Below are 13,271 nucleotides of genomic sequence, written 5' to 3'. Positions count from 1 at the left end.
GCGCTCGCCCGGGCTTACCCCCCGCCCCCAGCGCCGCCCCCAGCACCGCCCCCCTGTCCCCCGCCGCCCCCTCCAGGGAACCACGTGCGGCTGTCGCCCGCAACTCTGCCTGTCAAGCGGAGCCCGCCCCCAGGGCAGGGGAGGGGACGCGCGGGCGGGGTGGGCCGTGCCCCGCGGGAACCCGGCTGGCCCGCGCGCCCTCCGGTGCCAGCTCGGCTCACTCTGCCTGCGCTCCCACGGGCTCCCGGGAGGTAGCGGACGGCGCGGCGGGAGGCGCAGAGCCCTGCCCCGAGGGGCCGAGAGAAAGGAGCGGAGACAGCCACTGTCCAAGCGGGTAGCCCCGGAGGGGGCCTTTCCCCTGGGAAAAGCCCTTTCCCCGGGCGCCTCAGCCTTTGAACGACCTTTAGCCGTTGGAGGCAGCAGGGCCGCGCCGGCCCTCGGGGACCTGGCCTGGGACCATTTCCCAAACCTGTCCTCCGATTTTTGCGCGTCAGGAGCCAGCCCCCGGCTGCGCCCGCCAGGCAGGAGGCAGGAGGCGGGAGGCGGGAGGCGGGACGCGGGACTCGGGCGCACCTCCGGGGCGTCGTGGAGCTGCGGCGCCCAGCGAAGCCGCTTTCCGAGCTCTGGGGCTTTGGGAGAGACAAGCTCAAGGCAAGGCAAGGTAGGTGGCTCGGACCGAGTGGACGTGGGTCTGATACGGGTAAAGCTGCGATCTGCTCAAGTCCTGGCGAACAATCTTTGCGTTCTTTTTGCTTTTATAGGACGTTTGGAGAGCTGCCGTGGAGCTGGGGCTTGGAGGAGTGAGGCATGTATTTTCAGCTGCACCTTCTAAAGGGGGAGACTCTGTCACCACCAGAGAGGCAACAGCTCCCAAACATGACTACAGATGACTAGACCCACAGAGGCCTGGGAGTCTCTGGATTGATAGTTTAGAATATGCTAAAAAGCCAGGGCTTTCCACGGAGAATTGAAGGGGCAGCTGGTCAACACGACAGCGACCTGGAGCAAGGGAGTCAGAAGACAGTTGTAGCAAGCAAGACGGACCTTCCGAGGGGCTGACTTGGGTCGCTGAGGGCAGGCTCCTGCCACCCAAACTGTTGCAGCCCTGTGATGGTGAGGTCCTCCACCCGGGGGAGCGAGTGGGGCTGTGCAAGGGGGCTGCCTGGTGAGTGAGAACTCCTGCAGGTCTGCCTGCCCCCTAATCCCTGCTTAGGAACTGGAGGGTGTCAGAGCCCCCTGTGTGCTCTCCCTCAGCAATATGAGGACTCTGAACACCTCTACTATGGATGGGGCTGGGCTGGTGGTAGAGAGAGACTTCTCATTCCGCATCCTTACAGCCTGTTTCCTGTCTCTGCTCATCCTGTCCACACTGCTGGGGAACACACTGGTCTGTGCCGCTGTCATCAGGTTCCGACACCTGCGGTCCAAGGTGACCAACTTCTTTGTCATCTCCTTGGCCGTGTCAGATCTCTTGGTGGCCGTCTTGGTCATGCCCTGGAAAGCGGTGGCGGAGATCGCTGGCTTCTGGCCCTTTGGGTCCTTCTGTAACATCTGGGTGGCCTTTGACATCATGTGCTCCACTGCGTCCATCCTCAACCTCTGTGTGATTAGCGTGGACAGGTATTGGGCCATCTCTAGTCCCTTCCGGTATGAGAGGAAGATGACCCCCAAGGCAGCCTTCATTCTGATCAGCGTGGCGTGGACCTTGTCTGTACTTATCTCCTTCATCCCAGTGCAGCTCAGCTGGCACAAGGCAAAACCCACAAGTTCCTCCGATGGGAATGCCACTTCCCTGGGTGAGACCATGGACAACTGTGATTCCAGCTTAAGCAGGACATATGCCATTTCATCCTCCCTAATAAGCTTTTATATCCCCGTGGCCATCATGATTGTCACCTACACCAGGATCTATAGGATCGCCCAGAAACAAATACGGCGCATTTCGGCCTTAGAGAGGGCAGCAGTCCATGCCAAGAATTGCCAGACCACTACAGGTAATGGAAACCCTGTGGAGTGTTCTCAACCAGAAAGCTCCTTTAAGATGTCCTTCAAGAGAGAGACTAAAGTTCTGAAGACTCTGTCTGTGATCATGGGGGTATTTGTGTGCTGCTGGCTTCCTTTCTTCATCTTGAACTGCATGGTGCCCTTCTGTGGGTCTGGGGAGACCAAGCCCTTCTGCATTGATTCCATCACCTTTGATGTGTTTGTGTGGTTTGGGTGGGCTAATTCCTCCTTGAACCCCATCATTTATGCCTTTAATGCTGATTTTCGGAAGGCATTTTCAACCCTCTTAGGATGCTACAGACTTTGCCCTACAACGAATAATGCCATAGAGACGGTTAGCATCAATAACAATGGGGCCGTGGTGTTTTCCAGCCATCATGAGCCTCGAGGCTCCATTTCCAAGGACTGCAATCTGGTTTATCTGATCCCACATGCAGTGGGCTCCTCCGAGGACCTCAAGAAGGAGGAGGCAGGTGGAATGGCCAGACCCTTGGAGAAGCTGTCCCCGGCCTTGTCTGTCATATTGGACTATGATACTGATGTCTCTCTAGAGAAGATCCAGCCCGTCACACAAAATGGACAGCATCCAACCTGAACCCTGAGATGAATCCAGGATGAAGCCAGACAGGCTTATCCCAAAAGCTGGAGGAGATTTTCAGTGGCTTGCTGTTAAGAAACTAAGGTGTGGTGAGACTCAGATGTCAGGCAAGCCCTCCTCTCTCTCTGCTGCTTCCCCTCAGCTACTCCCTTCAACAACTAACTATATTTTAAAATCCATTCCAGTGTGTTTTCTGTGTTGTTCATAGTGAATCAAAGAGACATATGCGAAGTGAACGTTCACAGGGACGTGTCTTAGGCTCCAAAATTATTTTTAGAAACCGATTCTTATCTTAGGACTCAAAAAATAGGGCACAGAATCAACAATGAACAGCATCGCTTAAAAAATAAATCCTTTCCAGGAAGGAAATGAGAAGGGTTGAGTTTGCTGTGTACAAACAGGTGCTAACACTGGCCCAAGCAGACTTTTCAGATTGTAAAGGTAGGTGCATGCCTTCATAAATTATTTCTAAAACATAATTGAGCCTTACAGTAGGAGTGATATTTTTTTCAGACTTGAGAGATGCTTTGTTGTAATTGGTTTTATTTATTTATTTATTGTATTATATGGATATTTTTAATTTATTAAATAAATCTATATTTATCAGATGTCATAAGATAAGCTAATGAGTTATCTGAGACCTTACAGTCACATTTCGTCCACTTAAAACTAGCACTTTATTGGCCAATGAAACAAACACACAAACTCTCTGAGATTCTAAATGCTCATGTATAACTTCCAGAAACACAGCAAGACTGACAGCAAATTCATTGGCATAAATAAATACAAGATGAGAATTGACAAATGCTGTGAATGGATTTTTTTTCTAGAAAATGTTTGAAAAACTTAAAAAGGCGTAGCTACTATTGTGTCCAAATTTTTTTAATGACAAAGACTTTCCCAGGAGAGTGATTTGCAGTTCTGTAAATATCTTAAATAAAAGCTAGCTTGAGAAGGACCCAACTTGCAATTTATGACCTTAGGTGGTAATAAAAAGTATGTGCCACTTTGTATTTATGTAAAATAATTGGCCCTCTGTGTCTTTTCTCATTTCAGTGTCAGGTAGTTTTTCTGAACCAAACAAATGGCTGTCCTGGTTAGACACATGTAGTGTATTGAAGATAGTATGTTTCCTTAACTCTTGCGTTACAGTCTCACCAGTGGACAAAGGTCAAATCCTGCATCACCATCTTACCAGATCAAATCCCACCACTCATTGGGACTACTTTTTTGTAGTGCTTTAATCTGAATTTAGAACTGTTTTTTTTTTTAAGTCTAAATGTTAATAGTATACTAACTAACGAATAGTGCCTCATTATCATCCTCCAGTTAGATACTTCTCTTGGTGGAAGAAACAGGAGACCCCTTCTCTTTGGGTGTGTTAAGTGCCCCAAAGCCATCAGTATCTTTTGACAAATGCTAGCTCCTTCTCTATGCTTTGGAATCAAGTTCCTAGCTCATCATCTCAACTGTATAAAGTATCATGAGTCTCTCCTGCCAGATACTCATTCATGTGGGGCATTTCAAGAGAATTTCTTTGAAATGTTTACAGAATATTCTTGCTGATAAGCAATTTACTTAGCATTTAGATGAAATGGGTAACAAGAAGGAAATCCACTGAAAATTATCTCCTGCATCAGGTCTGTGTTATTTATGCATTGTGAATGTTTCTTCATTTTATTGCCTGTATGCTTTCTTACATATAATAAAACTATTTTGTGAACTCTAATCAACCCTGAATGAGCTGTGTCCTATTTGTTAAGTATGTTTTAGAAACTGAGCTATTTCAGACCTATGGGGGAAGAAAACATGGGCATTTCCGAGGATACCCTACTCTTGTTTTTCTTTTTAATAGAAATTTCTCCTGTTATGTATGCCACAGGTTGCTTTTGAATATTTACCCAGGAAATCTTTTTGATTTGGACTATACACTCTTTGGGGTTTTTTTTTTTTTTGGTCTTAAAAGCATTTTTTAAAAAAGAAACTCTCTTCGCTTGAGGAATTATTCTACTTTTCATTTCACAGATTTGAAAGCTTTCTTAAACCTCTGCTTTTTTCTTTCAAAGGGTCCAAAGATAATAAGTAATATAAAAATCACATAAAGACTGTGGCTTGCTGTGTGTTGCATGGACCTTCAGCTTATGGCAACCACTATATTTATGGGTAGTGTTTGTTTTAAGAGTAAAATATAACAAGAATTTCTTTCTGGGGAAAATATACAGGTTGTGATGTTGGGCTTATCAAAATATCCTACTGGGCATATGCATCAATCCTACTAAACCTGCTTCATTAATGTGCTAACCTTTTTTTTTTTTTAATTCATCCTGAAGAAGGAGAACTACTGAACAGCAGGGGATGTAGAAATTAAGGGTTAAGTTTATAATTTGGAACATCACACAACAGATGGTGTCTTTTTAAATTCCATATTTGCCTTCCCCAGGCTTTGGCATATAATGAACATATCTAGAATGAACACCCATAAAGCATGATGCCTCTTCTTTCTGCTTCCTGACTTTCTGGATATCTTCATTCTTTGCAGTTTAATTTTATTCTTTAATTGGGAGTCCAGCAGCACCAGCTGGGATACTCAGGGTTATTTGTCCAACCAATGAAACATGGCACAAAAGCCTTCATTATTTCATTGGCAGAGAGAAAAATAAATGATATGCCTAGAAATGATATTAAAGAATTGTCAAATGCAGTATACTGTGGATGAGACTGTGCTTTCGGTTCCTGGCCTGCAGGATTGATAACAGTATCTTTTGAAGTGTTGATTTTTACTGATAGAATCTTTCAGAGAACTTAATTTGCAGCCACAAAAGCAAAATTACAGTATGATTTTCATTTCATTTTTAGCTATCATGATAATGCTAAATATATATGAAACACTTTAGCAAGACAGAGACAATTTAAAAGAGGTGTTCTGGGGTGCCTGGCAGGCTGTCAGTTAAGTGGCTGCCTTGGGCTTGGGTCATGATCCTGGGGTCCTGGGATATGGCCCCACGTTGGGCTCCCTGCTCAGCGGGGAGCCTGCTTCTCCCTCTGCCCCTCCCCCAGCTTGTGCTGGCGCTCTCTCTCACTCTCTCTCTCAGATAAACAAATAAAATCTTAAAAAAAAATAAATAAATAAAAGAGGTGTTCTTTTCCCCTTTCTATCTAAGAAGATACCTCTCCTGGTCAAATAGATACAGGGCTTTTACTGGTGATGGAAAAACAGGAAGTCCTATGGAAGGGGGACTGAGCTCTGAGTTTCAGCAGGTAGATTTGGGGTGGGGGTGGAAAAGACACTGCTTTCTCCTGGGATGTAAGCAGTTCCAGTCTCTGAGTCTTACTTGTCCTAATTTATTAAACGGAAGGAACAAAATGTCTGCATCAACTTCTTTACTGAAGGGATTCCTCCACAAAGCAAATCAATATGTGATCCAACTTCAGGGACTTTCCGATTTCTCCACTCTCTGGGAGCTCCAGCATGACTCCCGCCCCTGCCTGCACCAGCAGCATTTTGCCTTGATCCTTCCCTCCCTAGGAGCCAGTTCACACGTGGGGGCCTGGAAGGCAGAAAACACAGGCTTTGTTTCAGAGAGACGTGGGTTCACCTTGCAGCTACCACTTTCAAGCTGTGTAAGAGTAAACAAGTATCTGTACTCTCTGAGCCTGCTCACCCCTTTGTGACACGGAAATAAATGTGCAGGTTCTCGTTAGGGTTTTGTTTTGCTTTCTCGTTAGGGTTTAAATAAAGCTAATGTTTATAAGGGTACAGAGCAGTGACATATTGGGCTCACTGATTTCTTACAGGATCTCTATTTTGAAGGGGTTGATGACAGTATTTATCGCATTGGTAATAACGTAGCTGCTTTTCATTTGTCCTCTTGCATGTTTACTTGAAACAAACAGAAATGACTTTTAGAAGTTGTGGTTTGGTGGGAATCCCTGGGTGGCTCAGTGGTTTAGCATCTGCCTTCAGCTGAGGGCGTGATCCTGGAGTCCTGGGATCGAGTCCCACATCAGGCTCCCTGCATGGAGCCTGCTTCTCCTTCTGCCTGTGTCTCTGCCTCTCTCTCTCTCTGTGTGTGTCTCATGAATTAGAATTTATATATATATATATTAGAAGTTGTAGTTTGGGATTTTCCCAGACACTGTTCTCTTTTGCTGTATCTGGTATTCCAAAAGCAAGTGGCTTTTAATATCTGTGTGGTTAAGACATTTGCCTTAATTTATCACTAGATACTGACTAAATAAACCCATCCCTGATGTTTGAGCCTATGAGATCTACTTACCTTGCAAAATTTGTTTCAGGAATAATGAGCTGATGGCTGGTTGCCTCTGGGCTGCTAAAACCAAAACCTGGTGCTCTGCATGATCTGGCTACTGTCAGTTTGAAGTAACTAACCCAGTGGATCATGAGATTGTAGTATTATATAGATTAGATACATCTCTGTGGATTTCTTTGAGATTTCCTGGATAGAAACATGACATAATCAACCTGTTTATTTTTATAGAGGATTGAGGGGATGGGAAGTATTATGGCACAGAGAACCCCTCTAAGATTTTGTTACCAGGCCAATCTAGCCATGTTGCCTTCTGTCATGTATGGTAACTTCCATGTGATGTACAGAATAAAAAAGAAATTTTTTTTAAAAAAAAGGAAAGCAGCATTTCGACTTCAGACTGTTACATCACTCAAGATCTGGGAGTTGTAATTTAAATAGTATTAGAAGCTCAAGAATAATCTCTGGTTTAAAAGGGTTTAACTTTTTAATCACTATGCAAGCATGGACAAAACCACTTAAATTCTCTTTCATGTTTCTAGAATAGATAGCCTACTCACTCTCAAAATTGGTAAATGTTTTTAGCCACTAAAGAGGATCTTCCCTGAAATATGTCTGCAGAAGTGAACCCACCTAGCAGAAATGCCAGCATAGTGGCAGATAGTAGTGGGATCTAGGAGGACTGAGTTGAGGGGCCGAGATTTTTTTTATTTCATTCACAATGTTTTAAAAAGATAAATAGTTTGGATAAGCTCCTTTACATCCCTTGAAAATAGTTTTTTTCATCTCTGCAATAAGGGGGTTAGAAGAGGTGATTTCCGAGATATTATTTTGGCTTGACGATACTAAATGTGAGATCCATGGACAACACATGAGTCTGGTATGTTTTCCCTGACACATTTCCCAAGCCTATAGAGGTTTGCTATTAGTATGCTAACAGAGTGATATTTATAAAATGCAAATATCACTTTACTATACCCTTGCTTAATATTCTTCAATGACTCCCCGTTTCTTTCAGGCAAAAGAAGTCAAGCTCGTGCAAGGTCCTTTGCACTCAGGCCCCTTGTGGCTTCTGTAACCTTGTCCATTGGCATTACCCCACTAGCACTGTTGCTACAGACACTCTGAACTATGTAGTGTATAAAGTCCTTTCTTGTCTTTAACACCTTTGTGCATGCTGTTCCTTCTGCCTGAAACACCCTTCCCTGCTACTTCTGTTTGCCTGATTCCACCAATGTTTTAAGATTCTATGGGGCATACTTGCAGAAGGCCTTCCTTGGCATCTCTTTCCTGTCTCTACTTATTTCTTTCTAAGGACTTACCCTACTGTCATGAATAATATCCTTATTTCCTTATCTTTCTCTCTAGATTATGAGCATTTTGAGCAAAAACTTTTATTTTCTTTCCCTTTCTCTAAATATTTCTAAGCACCCAGATCACTGTCTGGCTTACAGGATTTGCCCATGAAATCTTTGTTGAATGAAAGAATGAACATGTCAAAACAGAGGATGTTGGAGTCACACAGTTGTAGATCTGCTAGGCTGTCCCTAATGTCTTTGATCTCTCTAATCTCCATGTGGTCACTGAGGCCTGCAGTTCCCTGGGGTCTGATATGTTTGCATACAGTCATTGTGTACACACACATGCACACACACACAAAGTGTGTTTTGTATATGATTTGATGCTATTTGCAATCAGCAACCTTTTTTTTTTGAGTACTTTCTATGATCCAGGTCATATGCTGGATGCTAGAAATGAACCAGACACCCTTCCAATCTTCGAGGAGTTTGAAGTAGAGACAGATAGGCAAATAAGCCATCAAAGAATGTTGTAAAAGTAAAATGTATGGAGAGAGTAAATATTTTCTCCCAGGCAATGCCAATCATTGTGCCAGTGACCATCTGCCCATATCATGCCACGCAGTGTCCATTCACTGTCTCATTTCATCCTCTCAGCCATCCTGGGATGCGGCACCGTTATAATCACCCCCACTTTACATATCAAAATAACAAATATCAGAGGGGGCATGCAGTGTGTCCAAGTTCACACAGCTAGTAAATGATGGAGCTGGCTTGAATCTAGGTCCCAGAGGCTGTCAAATTATTTGCTTTGAGGTGGTCTCCACCTCAGTGGCCTCCTTCAGTGTATCTGGACAGTTAGCCAGGTGGTCTGGTGATAATTGTTGGGCATGCACACAAGCCCCTCGTCTACACCCTCCCTGCAGCCCTGTGCACCTGTTTGCTGTTCTCAAATAGACTCTGATGGCACCCCTTTGCTCTTCCTCTGATTGGGACACCCTTTCTCCTGTCGTCTTTACTTTTTTGAGCCTCCTCTCAGGTGTCAGCCTTACTGGGAATCCTTCTCTGGCCCTTCTGTCCCCAGGCTGGTGTCTGCTGCAGGGCATGCATCCCGTTGTGTGCTGTAGTGTCTCCTGTTTCTCAGGGGAGCTCCTGGAGGCACAGACCATGTCCTTTTCCACCCTCTATTCTCAGTGCTCAGCACAGTCTGGCACATAGGAGATGTGAAAGTTAATATACTTTTTAAATGAATAAATTAATAACTTTATGAAAAAGGTTTAGGTAGCTGTTTATCATATACCTTAATTTTCACTTTAGGTGTTGAGCCTGCTGCAGTTACAAGGGCTGATCTTCTCTACTAAGTTAGATTTCTCCATCAAGGACACAATCTCAGGAAAATAATTGGAATGGTATTTAAATGACCAGCTAGGGCTCTGTCTCATATCGATGTGCTCATGGATAGTGAGTGACCAACCCTTTTTCACACGGGAGAGGAAATGTCAACCAAATGTCACCAATGTGCTCCGAGATTATCTAGCCACATGCATGCTGTTTTGAGATTGAGTTTTTAGGTCAGATGCATTTAGCATTATAAACATGTTGATTGTAATTTAGATAATGTCTAGTCCCATTTGTAAGATGCTGCTTTAACACACATTGCTGTTGACTGTTAAACTGGGGGGAAGGAGAGAGCTCCATGTTAATTCTGCCAAAACAGCTGTGGATTTTTTCGTAGCTTGATGGTGGGGTCACCATAAAATAGTGCTTCTGTTACAGGGGAGGATTAAAGAGGATCTACTCCGAGAGGGGACCAGGGGCAATAAGGTGACAGTTTGTTTGAAAAGCTTGGTCATAATACGTTCAAGGCAAAAGCAAATTTTAATGCCATTTTAAGTAAGAATCCATTACACCCATATTGAAATTAAAGCTTATTTGTTTGCTCATGCAATTTAGAATGTCGCACTTGGATGAAGCTCTGTCAAGCAGAGTAACAGAACCTCCGGGCTGGGATGGCAAACAGTTGGTTTCCTGCTCTGCTCATAGGAGTGGAAACTGATATGGTTAATTGGAAGGGAAAGTTGGTAGTAGCAACCAAACTTATACACGCAATCTGATCTAATAATTCGACCTCTAGGAAATTGGCTTACATACATCCATACCTAGGTGCTCAGGGATGCCTGTGTAAAGGATGCAGTCTTGGGGCGCCTGGGTAGTTCAGCGGATTAAGCGTCTGCCTTCAGCTCAGGTCATGATCCCAGAGCCCCGGGATTGAGCCTTACCTCAAGCTCCCTGCTCTGAGGGGAGCCTGCTTCTCCCTTGCCCTCTGCTGCTCCCCCTGCTTGTGCTCTCTCTCTCTCTGTCAAATAAATAAGTGAAATCTTAAAAAATAATAACAATAATAAATAAAGGATGCAGTCTTGCTTGCAAAAGCCCACTAAAGACAACTTAAGTGTCCAGTAATAGGGGAATACATAACTGAGAGGTAGGAAGTGGCCATTAAAAAGAAAGATCCATATGCACTATTACAGAAAGCTTTTCATGAAGTGAAGAAAACAGTTACAAAATTATATGGACAATATGATTCCTTTTATTTAAAATAATATAGGCATGATATATTTCTTATGTGAATTCATAGAAAAAGATGTGGGAAAATGCCCACCTTTTTTAAAATAGTAGTATAGGAAGAAGGGTGAATTTTGGGGAGATCCAAGCAGGGGCGGCTTTCACTTTTTACTTTGTATATTTCTTGGTTTTTATAGGACGTTTGTGTTTATGTATATCATGCATGTAATTAAACATGTTTTTTTTTTAAAGATTTTATTTATTTATTCATGAGAGACACAGAGAGAGAGAGAGAGAGGCAGAGACATAGGCAGAGGGAAAAGCAGGCTCCACGCAGGGAGCCTGATGTGGGACTCAATCCCAGGTCTCCGGGATCATGCCCTGGGCTGCAGGCGGCGCTAAACCGCTGAGGCACCCGGGCTGCCCTTAAACATATTTTTTAAAGAAATAGGTTGAGCTGATGTGTGTCCAGTAGAATTCTAGTCATGGTTCCTGGGGGAGGAGGGGAGGCTTGAGCGTGTCCTTGAAGGAATGAACAGTAATTGAACACCTCATGTGCTCACATGTGAGCATTTCTCGATTGATCGTCAGGGCCTGATCTGGCTGAGGCTGGGTATGTTTATGGACTGGCTCATGGAAGCTTAGGGGCCAGTGCAGAGTGGGAGATCTTGGCCAGCCATCTTTCCCTTTCCCCAGGGCATGACCCTCCTCTACTACATGGGGGTCCAGTTTTTCCAAAATACTGTTTTTGGGACGCCTGGGTGTCTTAGTGGTTGAGCATCTGCCTTGGGCTCAGGTCATGATCCCGGGGCCCTGGGATTGAGTCCCGCATCAGGTTCCTCCCCGGGAGACTGCTTCTCCGTCTGCCTGTGTCTCTGCCTCTCTCTCTGTGTCCCTCATGAATAAATAAATAAAATCTTTAAAAATATATATATCATGTTTTACTGAGCTTCTACAGAGCCAGTATTTGGATTACTTTTGTTGATCAAATGCATCTCATTTAGAAAATAATAGTCTGTATGGTCTTTTGATAGGTTAAAGCATTTTCTCTGTTCAGCTTTTGGGAAATAAAGACTCTTAGTGGGGTCCTTAAGGAACCCTAACTTGGGGGTCATGAGTGAGAGCCCATCTGAATCCTGGGAGCGGACAAAAAGCTACCCTTGTTAGGGCCCTGGATAGTTTTAAATCTCTGTAGACCCTACAATACTTGGTTGAATTGTCCCATTGCACATCACATCAGACATACAAAAATGCTCTCCTATCCCTCCTAATTATAATTTTATTGCTGCAGAAAACACGGATTTTTAAATGTTGTTCTGAAATTATTTGTAATTTCCATCTTTTGAACCAATACATTTTGAATATATTTCCCCCTCTGATTTCAAACATTTCCAGGTGCTTCTGTGAAGCTCAGGGCTCTGGGGACCTCTACTCCCTTGGCCCTGAGCAAACTACAGCAAGAATTCTCTCCAAGTTCTGAGAACAGAAAAACCATGTGCTGTTAGGCACGTCAGGAGAGGCCACTGCCACTTTTCCTGATGGAGTTTCTTATTGTGTAGATTGGTTGTCAATGCACAAATGTTTAAGGGCCTCCTTCTATCTAAAATGCAGTCTATGAGGATGATCCAAACCACTTCAGATTATTTGGAAATTGAAAAACACCCTAGCATTTGTTCTTAGGCTTAACCTTTTGGGAGACTTTCAAATTCTATTTTTCTCATCATTGACATAGATATTAAATGTTTTAGTGATATTTTTATGTTAAATGCTCCCACAGGCTCATTTTAGATGTTTCTAGAGAATAGATAATGAAGGCTTCAGGTGGTAAATTCAAAGTTTGAGGATAAAAGCATTTAGGGCAGAATTGAAGGAAAAGACAGCCTTCCTTATTTGATCTTTTTTTCTAAGAAGAGAGAGAAATTGAAGTGTGAAGGCTCAGATTTTATAACTTGTAAGAGACAAACAGCAAGTCAAATGTGCTGGAGAAGCCGAGGCCAGGTATTGATCAGGGAGAGGGGCTAATTGTCAAACGTTAAATCGAGACACTGAGTCATTTCAGACACAAGGTTTGTATGGGAAAGGGTCTTTGGGGACCAGGCCAGAGAATATGTTCACATAAATGGCTGATTGCTTTGGGAAGACCAGGGCTACATATCACAAGACTTCTGCTCCAAATCCCCCTGGCTTCACAGTAAGGAGCAGTGAGGAGTCGGTGGTCAGCTTTATTTCTCTTGTTTTTCTGCCCTGACAGTGATCAAACTACAGGTGTGCATTTGACAGAGATTCCAAATTCAAGAGAAGGAGGTAGGGGGTGGAGGGAGGGAGGGGATAGAAGAGGAGGGGAAAGCTGGCAGGGGAGCAAGTCTGTGGTTTGTCAAGAAAGAAGTATTGGTGTCTCATTTTTTAAAAAAATAAAAATTGTATTTTAGAATAGTTTTCAATTTATAGAGAAATTGCAAAGATGCAAAGATAATACAGAGAGTTGCCATATCCATACACCACACACCTTGTTTCCCTGTTGTTAATGTCTCACATTCACAT

At 43.9% G+C, this 13,271-nt stretch overlaps 1 protein-coding gene across 1 annotated transcript; it reads left to right on the top strand.

The window, feature by feature from the left end:
• Positions 1 to 806: 806 nt before the first annotated feature.
• On the top strand, positions 807 to 4,244 carry DRD1 (dopamine receptor D1). The gene has a single exon (XM_055325594.1). It carries the CDS (start codon positions 1,259 to 1,261, stop codon positions 2,597 to 2,599), a length of 1,341 nt encoding a protein of 446 aa, XP_055181569.1. The 5' UTR covers positions 807 to 1,258; the 3' UTR covers positions 2,600 to 4,244.
• Positions 4,245 to 13,271: the final 9,027 nt, after the last annotated feature.

Source organism: Nyctereutes procyonoides, unplaced genomic scaffold (assembly GCF_905146905.1).
Source record: "Nyctereutes procyonoides isolate TBG_1078 unplaced genomic scaffold, NYPRO_anot_genome, whole genome shotgun sequence".
Taxonomy (NCBI): domain Eukaryota; kingdom Metazoa; phylum Chordata; class Mammalia; order Carnivora; family Canidae; genus Nyctereutes; species Nyctereutes procyonoides.
This window is presented reverse-complemented; position numbering and strand designations above follow the sequence as displayed.

Excerpts from the sequence above, each read along its gene's own strand:
- DRD1 (XM_055325594.1), top strand. The coding sequence starts at position 1,259 with ATGAGGACTCTGAACACCTCTACTATGGATGGGGCTGGGCTGGTGGTA.